Source organism: Cucumis sativus, chromosome 3 (assembly GCF_000004075.3).
Source record: "Cucumis sativus cultivar 9930 chromosome 3, Cucumber_9930_V3, whole genome shotgun sequence".
NCBI classification, from domain to species: Eukaryota; Viridiplantae; Streptophyta; class Magnoliopsida; order Cucurbitales; family Cucurbitaceae; genus Cucumis; species Cucumis sativus.
The window spans coordinates 12,010,210-12,023,144 of NC_026657.2; the positions used below are offsets into that span (position 1 = coordinate 12,010,210).

Below are 12,935 nucleotides of genomic sequence, written 5' to 3' on the forward strand. Positions count from 1 at the left end.
CTTAACACTTAAATTTCATTTTCTAAACATTTTTATTAACTTTTATTCATTAGTATCAAGGTTTATCTTATTTTAACAATAAAATTATTGCATAACCAACTATATATTCAAGTTTATATATAACTCAAAACTTAGGAAATACACATACAATCACAAAAAAATATGTTTGAATTAAAATTCTAAGTGTTTCTAAACATTTTTGTTTTGCATTTATAAAACTTAAGAAGTAAATCCAAACCTACACATAGTCACCAATAAACATCAATGACAATAAGGATGGAGACATTAAAGGAGGAGCCAATATGAAAGAGTAAAGAGAAGCAAAGAAAAGAAAAGCAAGAAGTTAAACACTAAGGAAAATCTTGAGGGGTGCCATAATTTTAAATCAAGAAAGCCACAAACTATCTGATATGACTAATTTTATTTACTTGCAAATGGGCAAATTAGAAATATAAAGATATTGATGTTTGGGAACAGTTAAAATTAGTCTTTGTGATGTTTCTGAGTTTTAAATGCATTCAAAATTAATGTTCAAGAGTCAAACAAGTGTTTGCCAAATTTTCCATTCATCTCTTTATATATTTTGAGACATGAAAGTCAAAATGATAAATGCTTTACGGGTAAGCTTTCATTTTCTACATATTTTCTCTTCGTCTTTTCTAACAACTTCCTCAACCTTATTCTCTCTAACTTGCACTCTAAAATCAAGGAAAGTTATAACAAGTACCATAATTAGGAAATTAATCCAACAGATACTAAAAAGTAACAAGTACCATAATTAGGAAATTAATCCAACAGATACTAAAAAGAACTTTAAATATTTGTAAATATAGCAAATATTGACCATTTAACGGGTAAAAGTTCATAGAATTTCAAGTTTATTCTTTATTACAAGTATTTCCATTGATAGCATATTTCTCAAATTGAAATTTATCGATGAATAGATATTCATTGATAATAGCCAATTTTTAAACTAGACGTGGATACTATGCAATTGATCCAAAGATTAATTATAAATTTCAGGAAAATTTAACTTCTAATGTCATTTTGTTCTCTTAAATTTCGTAAAAGTAATTGCAAATCAACAATACATTTGAATTAGATAAAATGGAAAAATGATTGGGCTGGGTTGAGAGCTCTCCATGAAGCAGGCAAAAGTCCAAACCCACATGGAACCTCAAATCATTCAAACCCAGTCACTTTAGCCTCACTTGGGCCTGACCATCATCCTGGCCAGTACTCCATTATTTTGCCATTCTGAAAGTTATCTCTTCTTTTTATGTGGGACTAAACCAAATTGATGACATGGTTTCGTTTATCTAACCTAACAGTGGTGCTTTTGGGCAAATTGAATCAATAGGAGAGGCAATGCTGTACACCAAATTGCTAGAAATTTTGATGCTACGCTTGAATTACAAGATTTTGTACATTGAGAACATAAATGTAACTGGATATAGCAGAATGATTTAACATATACATACACAATACGCACCAACTTCTGTGATCACATTCACTGGGTGGATTTGCACACAAAAACTCTGAGCAAATAGCTTAACACTTCCATCTAAACAAACAGAAGCAAATTGGATGTTAGTTCAATGTTTGAGAGAATGGTGGTTTATGCAGCAATTTTACAATGAGGAAGCTTTATGACTTGTTCAATCAAATCACCAATGAAGGTGTAAAGTTTAAGTTCTCCGTCCAAGCAGACCTTTATTTTGACAATCATGATCCCACACTACTTCATCGACTTATTTGTAGTGATTGTGACCTGACCGACTGTGTGATGAATTGCTAAAACAGCATTACTTTTGGACAAAAACATGGATATGACAAGCTAAATAAGAAAAAATAATTGCTTCCACAGAAATAAGAAAAGAAATAAAAGGACTAAAACCTTGTATAGCTACGAGGATCACTTGTTTTGCTTGGCGGTAACTGTTCTCTGAACAGTGGAAACACCATCTACAAATTTGGTCCGGAAAAGTACGTTGGCATTGTTAAACATGCCTTCTTTGAGTGAAACCACTATAAACTGTGAGATAAATGAAATGAAAAGGATAAGCTACCATAATATTGTCTAGTGCACGCATTTATTAATATGAATCATTTTGTTCCAATAATACTTCATGCTGCTAGAAGTCATCCCATCTTAAATCTCACAATTTTATTGTTTTATCGCTATCATAAAGTTGGACTTCCGAATGTATGGTAATCATATTTCAAGAAAAATAAAAAATAAAACTAGTATCAAGAAAATGAAAGAAACCTGGGAATGTGGGAAGTGAGCCTTGATCATCCTCCCAATGTTCTGTGTATGGCTTAGATCAAGAGCTGCATCAACCTGAAAATCAGGTTGCACATTAATTTGATGAGGACTAGACGTCAATTAAATTTGAGTAAAACAAACTATAACAAGAGAGATGCAAGTGAACAAATTTTTACCATGCAAATGTTAATTAATACAGGACAACTCAAACATTTTAGCACAAAATAAAGAAAGGGTTTTCAACAATACCTATCGACACAAGTTAATGAGGTCATTGAAGGTAGCCAATCCCTTTCATTACAGATTAATCTCATGGATGGTTACCTTTTTTGGTTGACAGGAGTGTACGGACCAACTAAGGCTAAAGAAAGATCGTCCTTCTATGAGTTATATGACATGTCACACCCCTGTAACGACCACTAGCTTATAGGGGGAGATTTAAACATGTCGAGATGGTCTTATGAGAAATCTAGTGGACATCCATGCATGTCATTACCAGCAAAGAAAGCTAACGACAGGGAAACAGTCTATTACGGCCACTTTTTTAACATAAACATGTGGATACTATCACTGAAGAAACATCAAGAGCAATATTATTAGCTTTCAATTATCCCAGTGATTTAAATCAAAACTCATCGAACAATATATAAAACTTTCCAGCTGTGCTACTAAAAAAATAAATAAATAAAAATTGGTATTGGTATTATCACATTAGTTCCACCCATGTCTTCTAATTGTTCATGGTATGGAGTACTTCCCTTCGATAATTCCTTTCCTTTTTTCTTACCCTTTTGAGACTTAGAAGACTAGAAGTACACCTGAGTGAGATATTTAACATATGTGCACCCATTCCCAAACCCCAAGAAAGAAGAGGGGACAAAAGAGAGGCCAGCTAAAGGAGAGGAAAAGACACAAAACTAAAAGAAAAATCCTAATACATGCACCCATCTTTATGCATCCTTTTCCACCGTTCACACTAAAAAAAATTTAAATATTTCAAAAAAACCTCATCCAATATATAAAGTGGAGCTGGTTTGAAGAGAAGCAATGTCAGATTATGATTGGATAATTTGGTGGGAGGTATTTTTCAGGAAAGGTGTTGAGTAAAACAAAGGCATAAATCATTCGGTAAGTAAACCGGATGAGCTAATCTACATCAAATTTGCAAATCAAGATCTCAAATAAATGACACAATATCTTGATCAAATTTTTAAGTCAAGAAAATTGAACAAACCTCATCCAATATATAAAGTGGAGCTGGTTTGAAGAGAAGCAATGCCAAAATTAGAGAGAGTGCCAACAAAGATCGTTGACCTCCACTTAATTCTGATAATGACTGCTTCCAAACACCACCAAATGCCACTCTAACTTCCAGACCATCTAAAAAGCTGCAACCTTCAGGAGGCTCTAATTTAGCTGTGGTCCCAGGCAGTAATGTAGAAAAGATGGAACCAAAGTCACTGCAAGATCAAATAAGATGCTCAGTTCACTCATTTGAGTGAAGGACAATGGGAGAAAATAGACATGAATGCCAAAATAAGATGGCACATGATTTACACAACATCACCTGTTAACTTTGACCCATGTAACTTTCAGAGTTTCCTTTTTTTTCTCATCTAGTTCTTCAATCACCATCTTTATTTTGGACTTGTCTTTCTACAAAGTAGATTTGAGTTAGTAAAATGAAGACAAGAAAATGTATGCATGATTGACGAAACTAACCTCGATGATGTTTTTCTTTGACATCAAATCATTGTACTCATCCTCCGCTTTCTCAAACATTGCCATTACCTTCTTGTTCACCCTTTTCTCAAGGCTTCATATGTAAAGAGAAGAGTTGAGAAAAGTAAAGGTAGGATGGTAATGATTTTAGCATAATCTTCCAAAGTATACAACAATCAGTTGAGCATCTATCAAGAGGGGTATTGCATAACTACTAAATCATCCCGGATACGCCTATTTTAGTCTAGCCATTTGAAATAATTTAATAGTTAAAAATCAAATTTCTAAGCCATAGCCGTTCACCTGGATTGTTGAGCCTCCAATGTTTCGAGTTTCTCCCTAGCTTTAAGAGGATCATGTGATTCAAAATCATAATCAGTTCCACTTTTTCCAAATAATTGTTTCTCAGATGTAATCCATGCATGTTTTTCAACCAATTTGTCTACTCGAACCGAACAATCTTTATTTTCCATCTCCAATCGTTTTACCTCATTTTCCATTTTCTTCCTCTCAATACTCATTTCACCAAGTTTATTTTGAAGTTCTTGTTGCTCTTTAACAATGCAACTGATCTGGGAATCACATTCCTTCATCTTCAAACGAATTGTGTTGAGCTCAGACTGAGCATGATCATTATTAGTTTTTATAAAAAGTACCTGTAATTGTGGAAATCAGGTAAAAACAGTCAATAACTGCTCTACTACTTGAATGAGCTGAAGTTTTTTCTTTTACCTTGGCCCTCTGTTCTTCTATTTCCAAGGTTAGACGGTTAACTTGTGTTTTCAAAGCAACTAATTCAGCCTCTAATGATGCCTTCTCTTGTATAACAGCTTCCATTTTCATGACTAGCTTCTCCCTCTCATTTTCATGCCCCTACAAGCAAGTAAAACTAGTTGTTAAAAAGATTACAAGTTAGACACCATGTTGACAGATCAATGGCATAACTGTTGTTAACTAATTAGAATATGTTTTAGCGATGAAGTATCATAGAGTCGCCAGAAAAATAGAATTAAAAGGTGGGTGGCTTTGCCCATAACAATTTCGTATTACACAGGCCTCAACTCTTGCAATGAGCATATGAAGTAAGAGGAAGATGTACATACTTCCCTCTGAATATTTGTGTTCTTCTAAATGTTTATTCAGTTTTTGTAACTTGTCTCATCACTGGTGAAAAAGTTTGAAAATGAAACTTGACCAAGTGGATGCAAAAGTTTCAATATCGTCATGATTGAAAGGAATACGTACAAGAGGCATGTATTCCACATGATATTTTTCTTAAATATCAACCTTCAATGAGAAGGTAAGGAATTGTAATTTCTACTAAAATTGTGTACCTTTAAATCCTTTAAACATGACTGCAACTTAGATTTTGTTCCCTTAATCTTTTGCTCGAGATTTTTTAGCCTTCCTTCCCGATTATTGTCGTGTTCTTTGATTGATTTTTCAAGCAATAAAACGGCATTTACACGATCTTTATACTCAAGTTCCTTTCCTTTAGCAGCAGCCTTTGATTCTTCAAGATCCTGCTCAATCCTCTTCACCAATTCACCAAGCTTAAACGAAACCAAGAGAAAATAATGAAAAGAAAGAAACAAATCGAGTTCAATAAGCAGACTCAAGCATCAAATAACAATCTAAACATAAATCCTAAGTTCCTAACATTAAACTTATCTAAAGAGTTCACAAGTGATAAAACCTTATGATGCACATTTTCTTCAGCTCTTGTCTGAAATAATGAAAGATCGTGCATTTTGAGCTCTAATTTTGCCTTTAAGTCTGCAAACTTTTTTTGGAGTGGAAGGATATCTGAAATCTGAAATATGAAACAATAAATTAAAAACAAATAAACATAAGAATTTTGAAATGGGTAGCTGTCTAGAACACTCTTCAACTTTCTAAAAGCATCTGGCCACAAAGAAGTAGTAAAATAGTTTTAATGTCCAGGAGTATTAAAAAAAGTTGTGCAACCTTCAACAAATAATAGACAGATAACTTGACAATATAATAATAAACTTGAACGTTGAATTATTTTCCCCTGTTATGAAGACCAAATTTGACAAAAAGAAAAATTAAGACAAATATCATATTATAAAGGAATAGGATGTTTGTTATATCAACATAAACAGAATAAGTTTAGTGGGTTATTTTAGAAGTTCGAAGATGAAAGTTTCCATTATTTGATAGAATGATTTCTCTATATCTTATTTGTTAATAATATGTAAACTTTTGTATGGTATAGTTGCATTTGGATGAAAATATTAATCATTTCTTTTAATTGTTTTGTAGATGACCTTTCCATTTATCATTTATCTTTTAATTCCATCAGTAACAATTTCTCTTACATTAAATGTACCTATTATTGGGTCTTTTTCAAAAGAGAAAAATAAATAATGTAATACAACATTGCCAATATTATATAATACTTCAACTTTGTTTGATAGTATGGGTTCCATCTCAAAATCAATTGGCAATGAGAGGAGTAGCCCTTCTATATTATAAGGAGTGTAAGTCTCCTTGGTTTTCTCAACGTGGGACTCTCATCATCTCAACAAACTTGTCAAAATTTACACTATTTGAAGCTTGCCAAAATTAACCTAGAACTTGTATAACCGCTTAGAACATGACTTCTGAACAATGCTTGCCAAACCTTTCCACCTTGCCTCCAAATTCAAAATAGCATCATCAACAGACATCAGTTTATCTTGACACTATATATGTCATGTCGTGCAGTATGATTGAGAGGGAAGAAAAGGGCAAGATAGAGAGAAACCAAGCATTCTGTATTTGCTTGTTATATTAAGGAATTCCTTATTTTGTGTATCATGTAATAAAGCCATGTATAACCTATTGGCGTTATTAATTTTAAAACCAATAAATGATATAAACTACAACCAATGAACTTCAGAAAGATATTGCAGAAATCTCCTAGTAATTGGCATATTTATATTTCTCACTTTTCATAAGAATTGAGAGAAACTGTACAGCCTACCTTTGCTTCAATGTCAGATAATTTTTTCTGATGTGTGGAAAGTTCGGCCTCCATCCCAGCCAAATCATGAAGCTGTCTCAACAGTTGGCCACCACCCCTGTCAAGAAAGATAGTTGCTTAATATCTAACAAGCTGAGTTCAAATTTTGAAAGCATTTTAGATTCTTTGCGATGAAAGCTTGAAGGCAAATATGCTATTATCATTCAGCATATTCCCATGTCAAGGCATAAGATGTTCCTCGAACCTAATCAAAAGATTTTAAGTATAAAAGAAACGCCAGTTTGTTTGCATATCCATAATAATAATTGGTGCTCATACTATATCTTGAGACATAAACAAGAGTTTTGAGGTATACTTGCGACTTCCTCCAGTCAATAGACCACTTGGCTGAAAAATGTCACCTTCAAGTGTCACACTAGGGGTGTGAATTCCTCTATTAAAAGCAACCTGTAGATTAATAAATACCAAAAAGTCTACAATAAGAAAACTAATTGTTGACTCTAAGAACACAATATTTCTCTCAACAGGAACACTGAATTAGCATACCTCTTTTGCAGCATCAATATTTTTGCAAACAAAGGTTGAACCGAAAACATACTCCATTGCACTCTACAATTTCCACCAATTTGCAGAAACATGTTAGTTACATTGAGAAAACAAAAGTTACCTAACCAACCAAAAAAAGAAGTAAATTGCTACCAGTCCATTCATGATTGTCATGCTATAAAAAGAAAAAGTTTCTAGTACAAACTTGAAATGATAAACTATTGCATACAACCACAACCAGGTTGCTAAATCAAACTCAACTGCATAAATTCCTATATTTTCCAAAACCTATTAAGTAATCTTTCCTTAAATATAAGATCTCACAAGCAAAGAAAAGCCAATATATGTCAACAATTAAAGCCTAAACCATGGCGAGCACGATGAAGTCACATCCAACGAAAAGGTAAATTACAAGGATACCTCCAATTCTTCGTCATACCCAACTAAAGAAAGTGCAAGTTTGGCATTCTCCTTCCCAACCTAACAAGGCAACAATAGAAAAAAAATAATTATCTGAGTAAACAAGCTTAAGATGACAACAAACTGTGAAAAGAACATAGTTAAGTAACCAACCAATTTGGTAGCAGCATGTTGAATTCTAGGGGGAACGGGATTGGATTGTATCTTGTTTAATGGTATAATTGTTACTCTCCTCTGAAGATCACCGTTCTGAAGCAACTGCTTTCCAGTATTTTCATCATCTACAACTACATTAAACATTTTTCCACCAGCAGTGACCTACATATTCACTTAGTTTGAGAGCACATATTCAAGTAGATATATGTCATTGTCAATTGCAAAATTTATAACAAGCTACCTCTAAGGCCATAACTGCAGAACTATCCTTTACTTTGATAAGTTTTGCAACTACTCCTTTGACCTTTGACCTATCAAAATTTCGTATAGGGTCACGGTATTTGAATTCAACAGAAGCTAATTGTGCTGAAAGGTAGCGTATCTCATCTTTCAACTTCTGTACTCCCTCCAATTCAAATGCACGTTCCTACAAAAAGAAATAGGTTAATAGGATGATCAATCCAATCAATATAGAATCCTTAGTTAGTTAGTACAGAGAATAAAAGAAATAGCACCGACCTTTTGTAAAGCTTCTAGCTGACCCTCTTTATATGGGAGAGACTCCAATGAAAACTTGACATTTTCTACGTCTTTTTTTTTAGCACTTAACTCATTTTCTACGAAAGTAGCTTCTTCACGCTTCGACAATAATTGCTTAGTTTTCTCCACAAGTTCCTTTTCCCAATGGCTTATTTTTGTTTTCAATTGTTTTAGTTCTGTTTCAGCACATCCAACAGCAACCTTAGCATCGCCTAGTTGATCCTCAAGACATTTCTCCTCATCTCCACTTCCCTTGCCAGCTAAAACTCCCTGTACAAGTTTGTTAAAAAGAAGAGGAAAGGAAAGGAGGGAAAAATATACACCCATATGTCAAATGCAGTTTGTGATTGAGATATTTTGCAAGAAATGAAGTGTCAATAGTGCAATCAACACATGTACTCATCGGTTACCTGATATTCTTTCTCATAATCTTCCACGTCCTTAGACAGCTTTTCAACTGATTTTCTTAGATCAGCTGCTCCTTCTTCAGCCTTTTTGACAGCAGAAGCTCTCTCTTCCACAGAGTTCATTAAATCTTTTATATCATTAACCATCTATCAAAACCAACATTAGAAATTAGAATAAGGCCAAAGATGTGAAATTTTATATGAACCAAAGATAACTATATAAGCATTTCTATCAGGTTCATAAGTTTGGTCGGGCATATAAAATTATGTTTGAGATTGTGAGCCAGAAACCTTTTCCGCATTTTTCTTTTCACCCTTCAGATTGTCTTCTTTATTCTCCAATATAGTCGTTTCCCTAATGAGATCTTCAGATAGCCTATCGACTTTCTCTGTTAAAGTTTTTACTTCACCACCCATACTAGCTTCCTTTTCTGCAGTCAAAGTTGTGATTTTTGTCTCCAAATCTTTGATTTCCAACTGCATCCTTACTGTCCCATCATCAATTTCAGAAATATTTGCCTTCATTTGTTCTACCTGACTGGCTGCATTATCCCTTACGTTCTTAGCTTGCACATATTCATAAGCTATGCAAAACCTCTTAAGCCTATCTAAGTCAGCATTGCCATTAGACCATTGCATGTACTGTATTCGTTCTTTCCTCAACTTCTCTAGAGCAGGCAGTATCTCCTGGTCAAGAAGATTATTGATCTCATCTACCTTATTTTGCTTCTTATCAAGTGTTTTCAAAGCAGCCTCTTTTTTTGTCTCGTACATTCTTGTCCCAGCAGCTTCTTCAAGCATAGATAAAATCTCCGGCGGTTTCATATTTAAAACTTTGGTGATGCGGCCTTGCATAATTAGAAAGTGTGGATTATTAACGTTAAGCTGCACTGAGTGGAAGAGATTTTGAACTTGACTAGGCTGTGCAAGCTTCCCATTGATCAAATACTTGTTCCTCCCTCCAACCACAATCTGTACAATTTTCTAAATTAGCTTCAAACATCAAATTTGATAATTTGACAAAAGAACATCCATTGATTGAGGAAAATTTCACGTTTTTCTCTTTACTTTCTATTAACACAAAAACTAAAGATGTATGTCATGGTGTAGAGGATAGCAAACACATTTTTCTCTTTGAGCTACGGTATGGTGCATGCTATCCTCTAACCCAAAACGTGAAAATGTTACTCACCTGACACACGATTGTCAAAAAAAGAACTTCCATTCCCTTAAAAAAATATCACATGAAATAGAGTTCAATTTAAACTTTCAAGATTCTGATGTCCAAGTCTAATGCTTCCTAAGATTTTGAATTGTTAAAAGCATTGGAATGTGCCTTCTAATCAGAATGCAAATGGATAAACTCAAAGAGAAAATCTAAAACTTGGAAGAGTCTAAGATATTGTATGTGAAGCAAAGCCCCGTAAGATGACAGTGGATAGCAGCAGCAGCGACAAACTAATCTAACAGAAGAAAATAAAATAAAAAGAGAGACCCAACTATCAACTAGTTTAAAACCACGCCTTCAGAGTGCAAGTTATATATTAGATTGACCAGGAATGTTTATACATTTCCATGAATACTGTACAAATTACTTTTTCTTTTCTTTTTGAGTTCGACAACAATGGGTGGAAAACGAATCATGAACATTTAGAATAGCAATTAGTGTCTTATCCACTTAATCGGCAAATTTTGTACAAATTACTAATATCTATAATTTTCCACACAGCTTACGTAGTTAGTGAGAAACTCTAATGGGAAAATATGAACAGCAGCACTTATGCAACAAACTATGAAGACGCTGTTTCAAATCCCGCTACTAAACTTAGACAATAGTAATGGAAAATTAACAAGCCAAAGTAATAACATACCATATAATTGTAAGTAAAAATAAAAATGACCAATTTATCAAGAATGGATGAAAATCAACACAGAATAAAGGACAGCTACAGATTTACAAAACCTGTCTTGTGACTGTAATCTCCTGATGATCCTCATACCCAAGTGGACTCCTATTCCTCTCAGAATTATCAAACACAACGGAGACAGTTGCTTTGGTAATACCCGCTTGCCCCTGCTTATACACTAGCTCTTGAAGATTCGAAGCTCGAACCTGCTGCAAATTGGTAATTCCAAGAACAAAGCAAATAGAATCTAAAATATTAGACTTTCCAGAACCGTTGAGACCAGTAATTGCATTGAAATGAGGATCAAAACCCGGAACAACAGTCCTCGTGGCGTAGGATTTGAACCCCTCCAGACAGATTTCCTTGATGTGCATCGTTCCCAAAAATGCTTGGAAAGGTACCACCGAATGACCACCCCGAGCCCAAACAGAGATTGTTAGAAGGGAGGTGTAGTGAATCGGGTTTCGGAAATCGAAACCCTAGAAGTGTGGATTTTGAGAGAGTTTGTTTGTGGGAAATTTTGGAAGTGAAGAAATGTTCGAAGAATTGTCTGTGGAAGAGAAGAGAACACCGGAAGGCGGGAAATTGTTCCTTCTTCCTCCTCCTTAATTTCTTTCAAATTAAAAATACATTTTGTAATGAATTTGGGCTTTAAGTTGACTATGGGCCGTGGCCTGTATTCATGTTGGGTCCATTCAAGGCCCAACATTAATGCATAATTAAAAGAGAAAATTATATATCTCCTCTTACAGTCAAAATTTAGTCTTTGTAATCTGATCAAACATACCTAATCTATACGTCACATAACATAATGTTTTTTAGGATGCAACCAAAATGTTTATAAGGAGTACTGTTTATGAGATTTTAACAAATTGTAAGAATTAAGTTCTAACTTTTTAAACTATAGGAACTAAAACTCTCATTTTCTCCCCAGTCTAAATTATTAGAAGAAAAAAATTCTAATTTAGCCAGTAATTAAAAAAAACCAATATCCAAACTGGAATTCATAAAACTCAATAAAAATTGATCACATTTTATGATATCTTTACGGGCCTGACTATGAGTCTAGAATATAGTCTTAATTAGAAAGGAATCAAAAAGCACACAGAAAAGGAGATCCTGAAGTAGGCAAACTGTTTGTTGAGATTATTAAAGATCCAAATAATTGTTTTGCCTCCAAATGTAGGTAAATCTTTTAAACAATAAGTATATATATATATATATAGTTTTTCGTTGTGATTGCAGGGTGTGAGAAGACAACTAACATGAACCTCATTAAGACAAATTTTTGCATGTGTTTTGATATATAAACTTACAGAGAAGATAACTTATTACTGTAGCTTTAGTATTTAAGTTACAAACTTACGAATCTCCCAAATGTAGGCGTATGTATTATTTGTCACCTTTATGTTTTAGCTATTTATGCGGTTAATAATTTTAGATATAACTAAAGATTGTTTTGATCATCTTTTTTTCACAAACAACTGAAGATGTCTATGAAGGATACTTTGATCTGTGAAAGTATATTCTGAAGAATATTCCCTTAATTTGTTTATTGACCAAAGGGAGTGTATTTATACAAGGGTAATTACCCAAATAAACTAAGCCTACTTTATTTACATTAACATCATTACCCAAATTAACTAAGCCTACTTTATTTACATTAATACCCTCCCTCAAACTCAAGGTGGTAGAGTAGCGATCAACTTGAGTTTGGTAAGTAAGTGACAAAATCGATTAGATGGCAAGGCTTTGGTGAAGATATCCGCAGGTTGTTCAATAGTAGAAACAGAACGTAAGAGGAGGGTGTTGCTTAAGAGGTGGTGACGAACAAAGTGACAGTCATTTTCAATGTGTTTTGTACGTTCATGAAACACATCATTGTGAGCAATCTGAATGGCACTACGATTGTCACAATGGAGGAGGGTAGGACCCTGTTGAGGGACACTCATATCGGCAAGGAGCCACCGAAGCCATAT

The 12,935-nt window shown here is 33.9% G+C and overlaps 1 protein-coding gene across 3 annotated transcripts; it reads right to left on the reverse strand.

Annotated features, from left to right (window-relative positions):
- Nucleotides 1-1,348: 1,348 nt before the first annotated feature.
- Nucleotides 1,349-11,552, reverse strand: LOC101213132 (structural maintenance of chromosomes protein 2-1). 3 transcript variants are annotated; one of them, XR_004215432.1, is made up of 21 exons: nucleotides 11,013-11,330; nucleotides 9,341-10,021; nucleotides 9,053-9,196; nucleotides 8,622-8,912; nucleotides 8,344-8,529; nucleotides 8,100-8,264; nucleotides 7,947-8,006; nucleotides 7,527-7,589; nucleotides 7,336-7,427; nucleotides 6,981-7,077; nucleotides 5,688-5,804; nucleotides 5,326-5,544; nucleotides 4,724-4,864; nucleotides 4,295-4,647; nucleotides 3,992-4,085; nucleotides 3,837-3,925; nucleotides 3,504-3,729; nucleotides 2,270-2,344; nucleotides 1,898-2,035; nucleotides 1,712-1,779; nucleotides 1,349-1,564 (listed from the first exon to the last, which is right to left on the reverse strand). XR_004215432.1 is itself a non-coding variant. In XM_004148098.3 (20 exons), the coding sequence occupies exons 1-19, from the start codon at nucleotides 11,328-11,330 to the stop codon at nucleotides 1,916-1,918; spliced, it is 3,531 nt and encodes a 1,176-aa protein (XP_004148146.1). In that variant the 5' UTR covers nucleotides 11,331-11,552; the 3' UTR covers nucleotides 1,349-1,564; nucleotides 1,898-1,915. The 3 variants fall into 3 exon arrangements, 2 of the variants coding, with proteins under 2 accessions (XP_004148146.1, XP_031738918.1); XM_004148098.3 differs by lacking the exon at nucleotides 1,712-1,779 and having other exon boundaries at nucleotides 11,013-11,552; XM_031883058.1 differs by lacking the exon at nucleotides 1,349-1,564 and having other exon boundaries at nucleotides 1,591-1,779.
- Nucleotides 11,553-12,935: the final 1,383 nt, after the last annotated feature.

Bases quoted from the DNA above. Each gene is read 5' to 3' on its own strand.
- LOC101213132 (XM_004148098.3), bottom strand. From the start codon at position 11,330: ATGCACATCAAGGAAATCTGTCTGGAGGGGTTCAAATCCTACGCCACG. The intron at 3,926-3,991 runs GTTAGTTTCGTC...TCTACTTTGTAG, and splicing joins CAAAGAAAAACATCATCGAG to AAAGACAAGTCCAAAATAAA. The intron at 2,345-3,503 runs GTTTGTTCAATT...CCTGATTTTCAG, and splicing joins CACTTTATATATTGGATGAG to GTTGATGCAGCTCTTGATCT.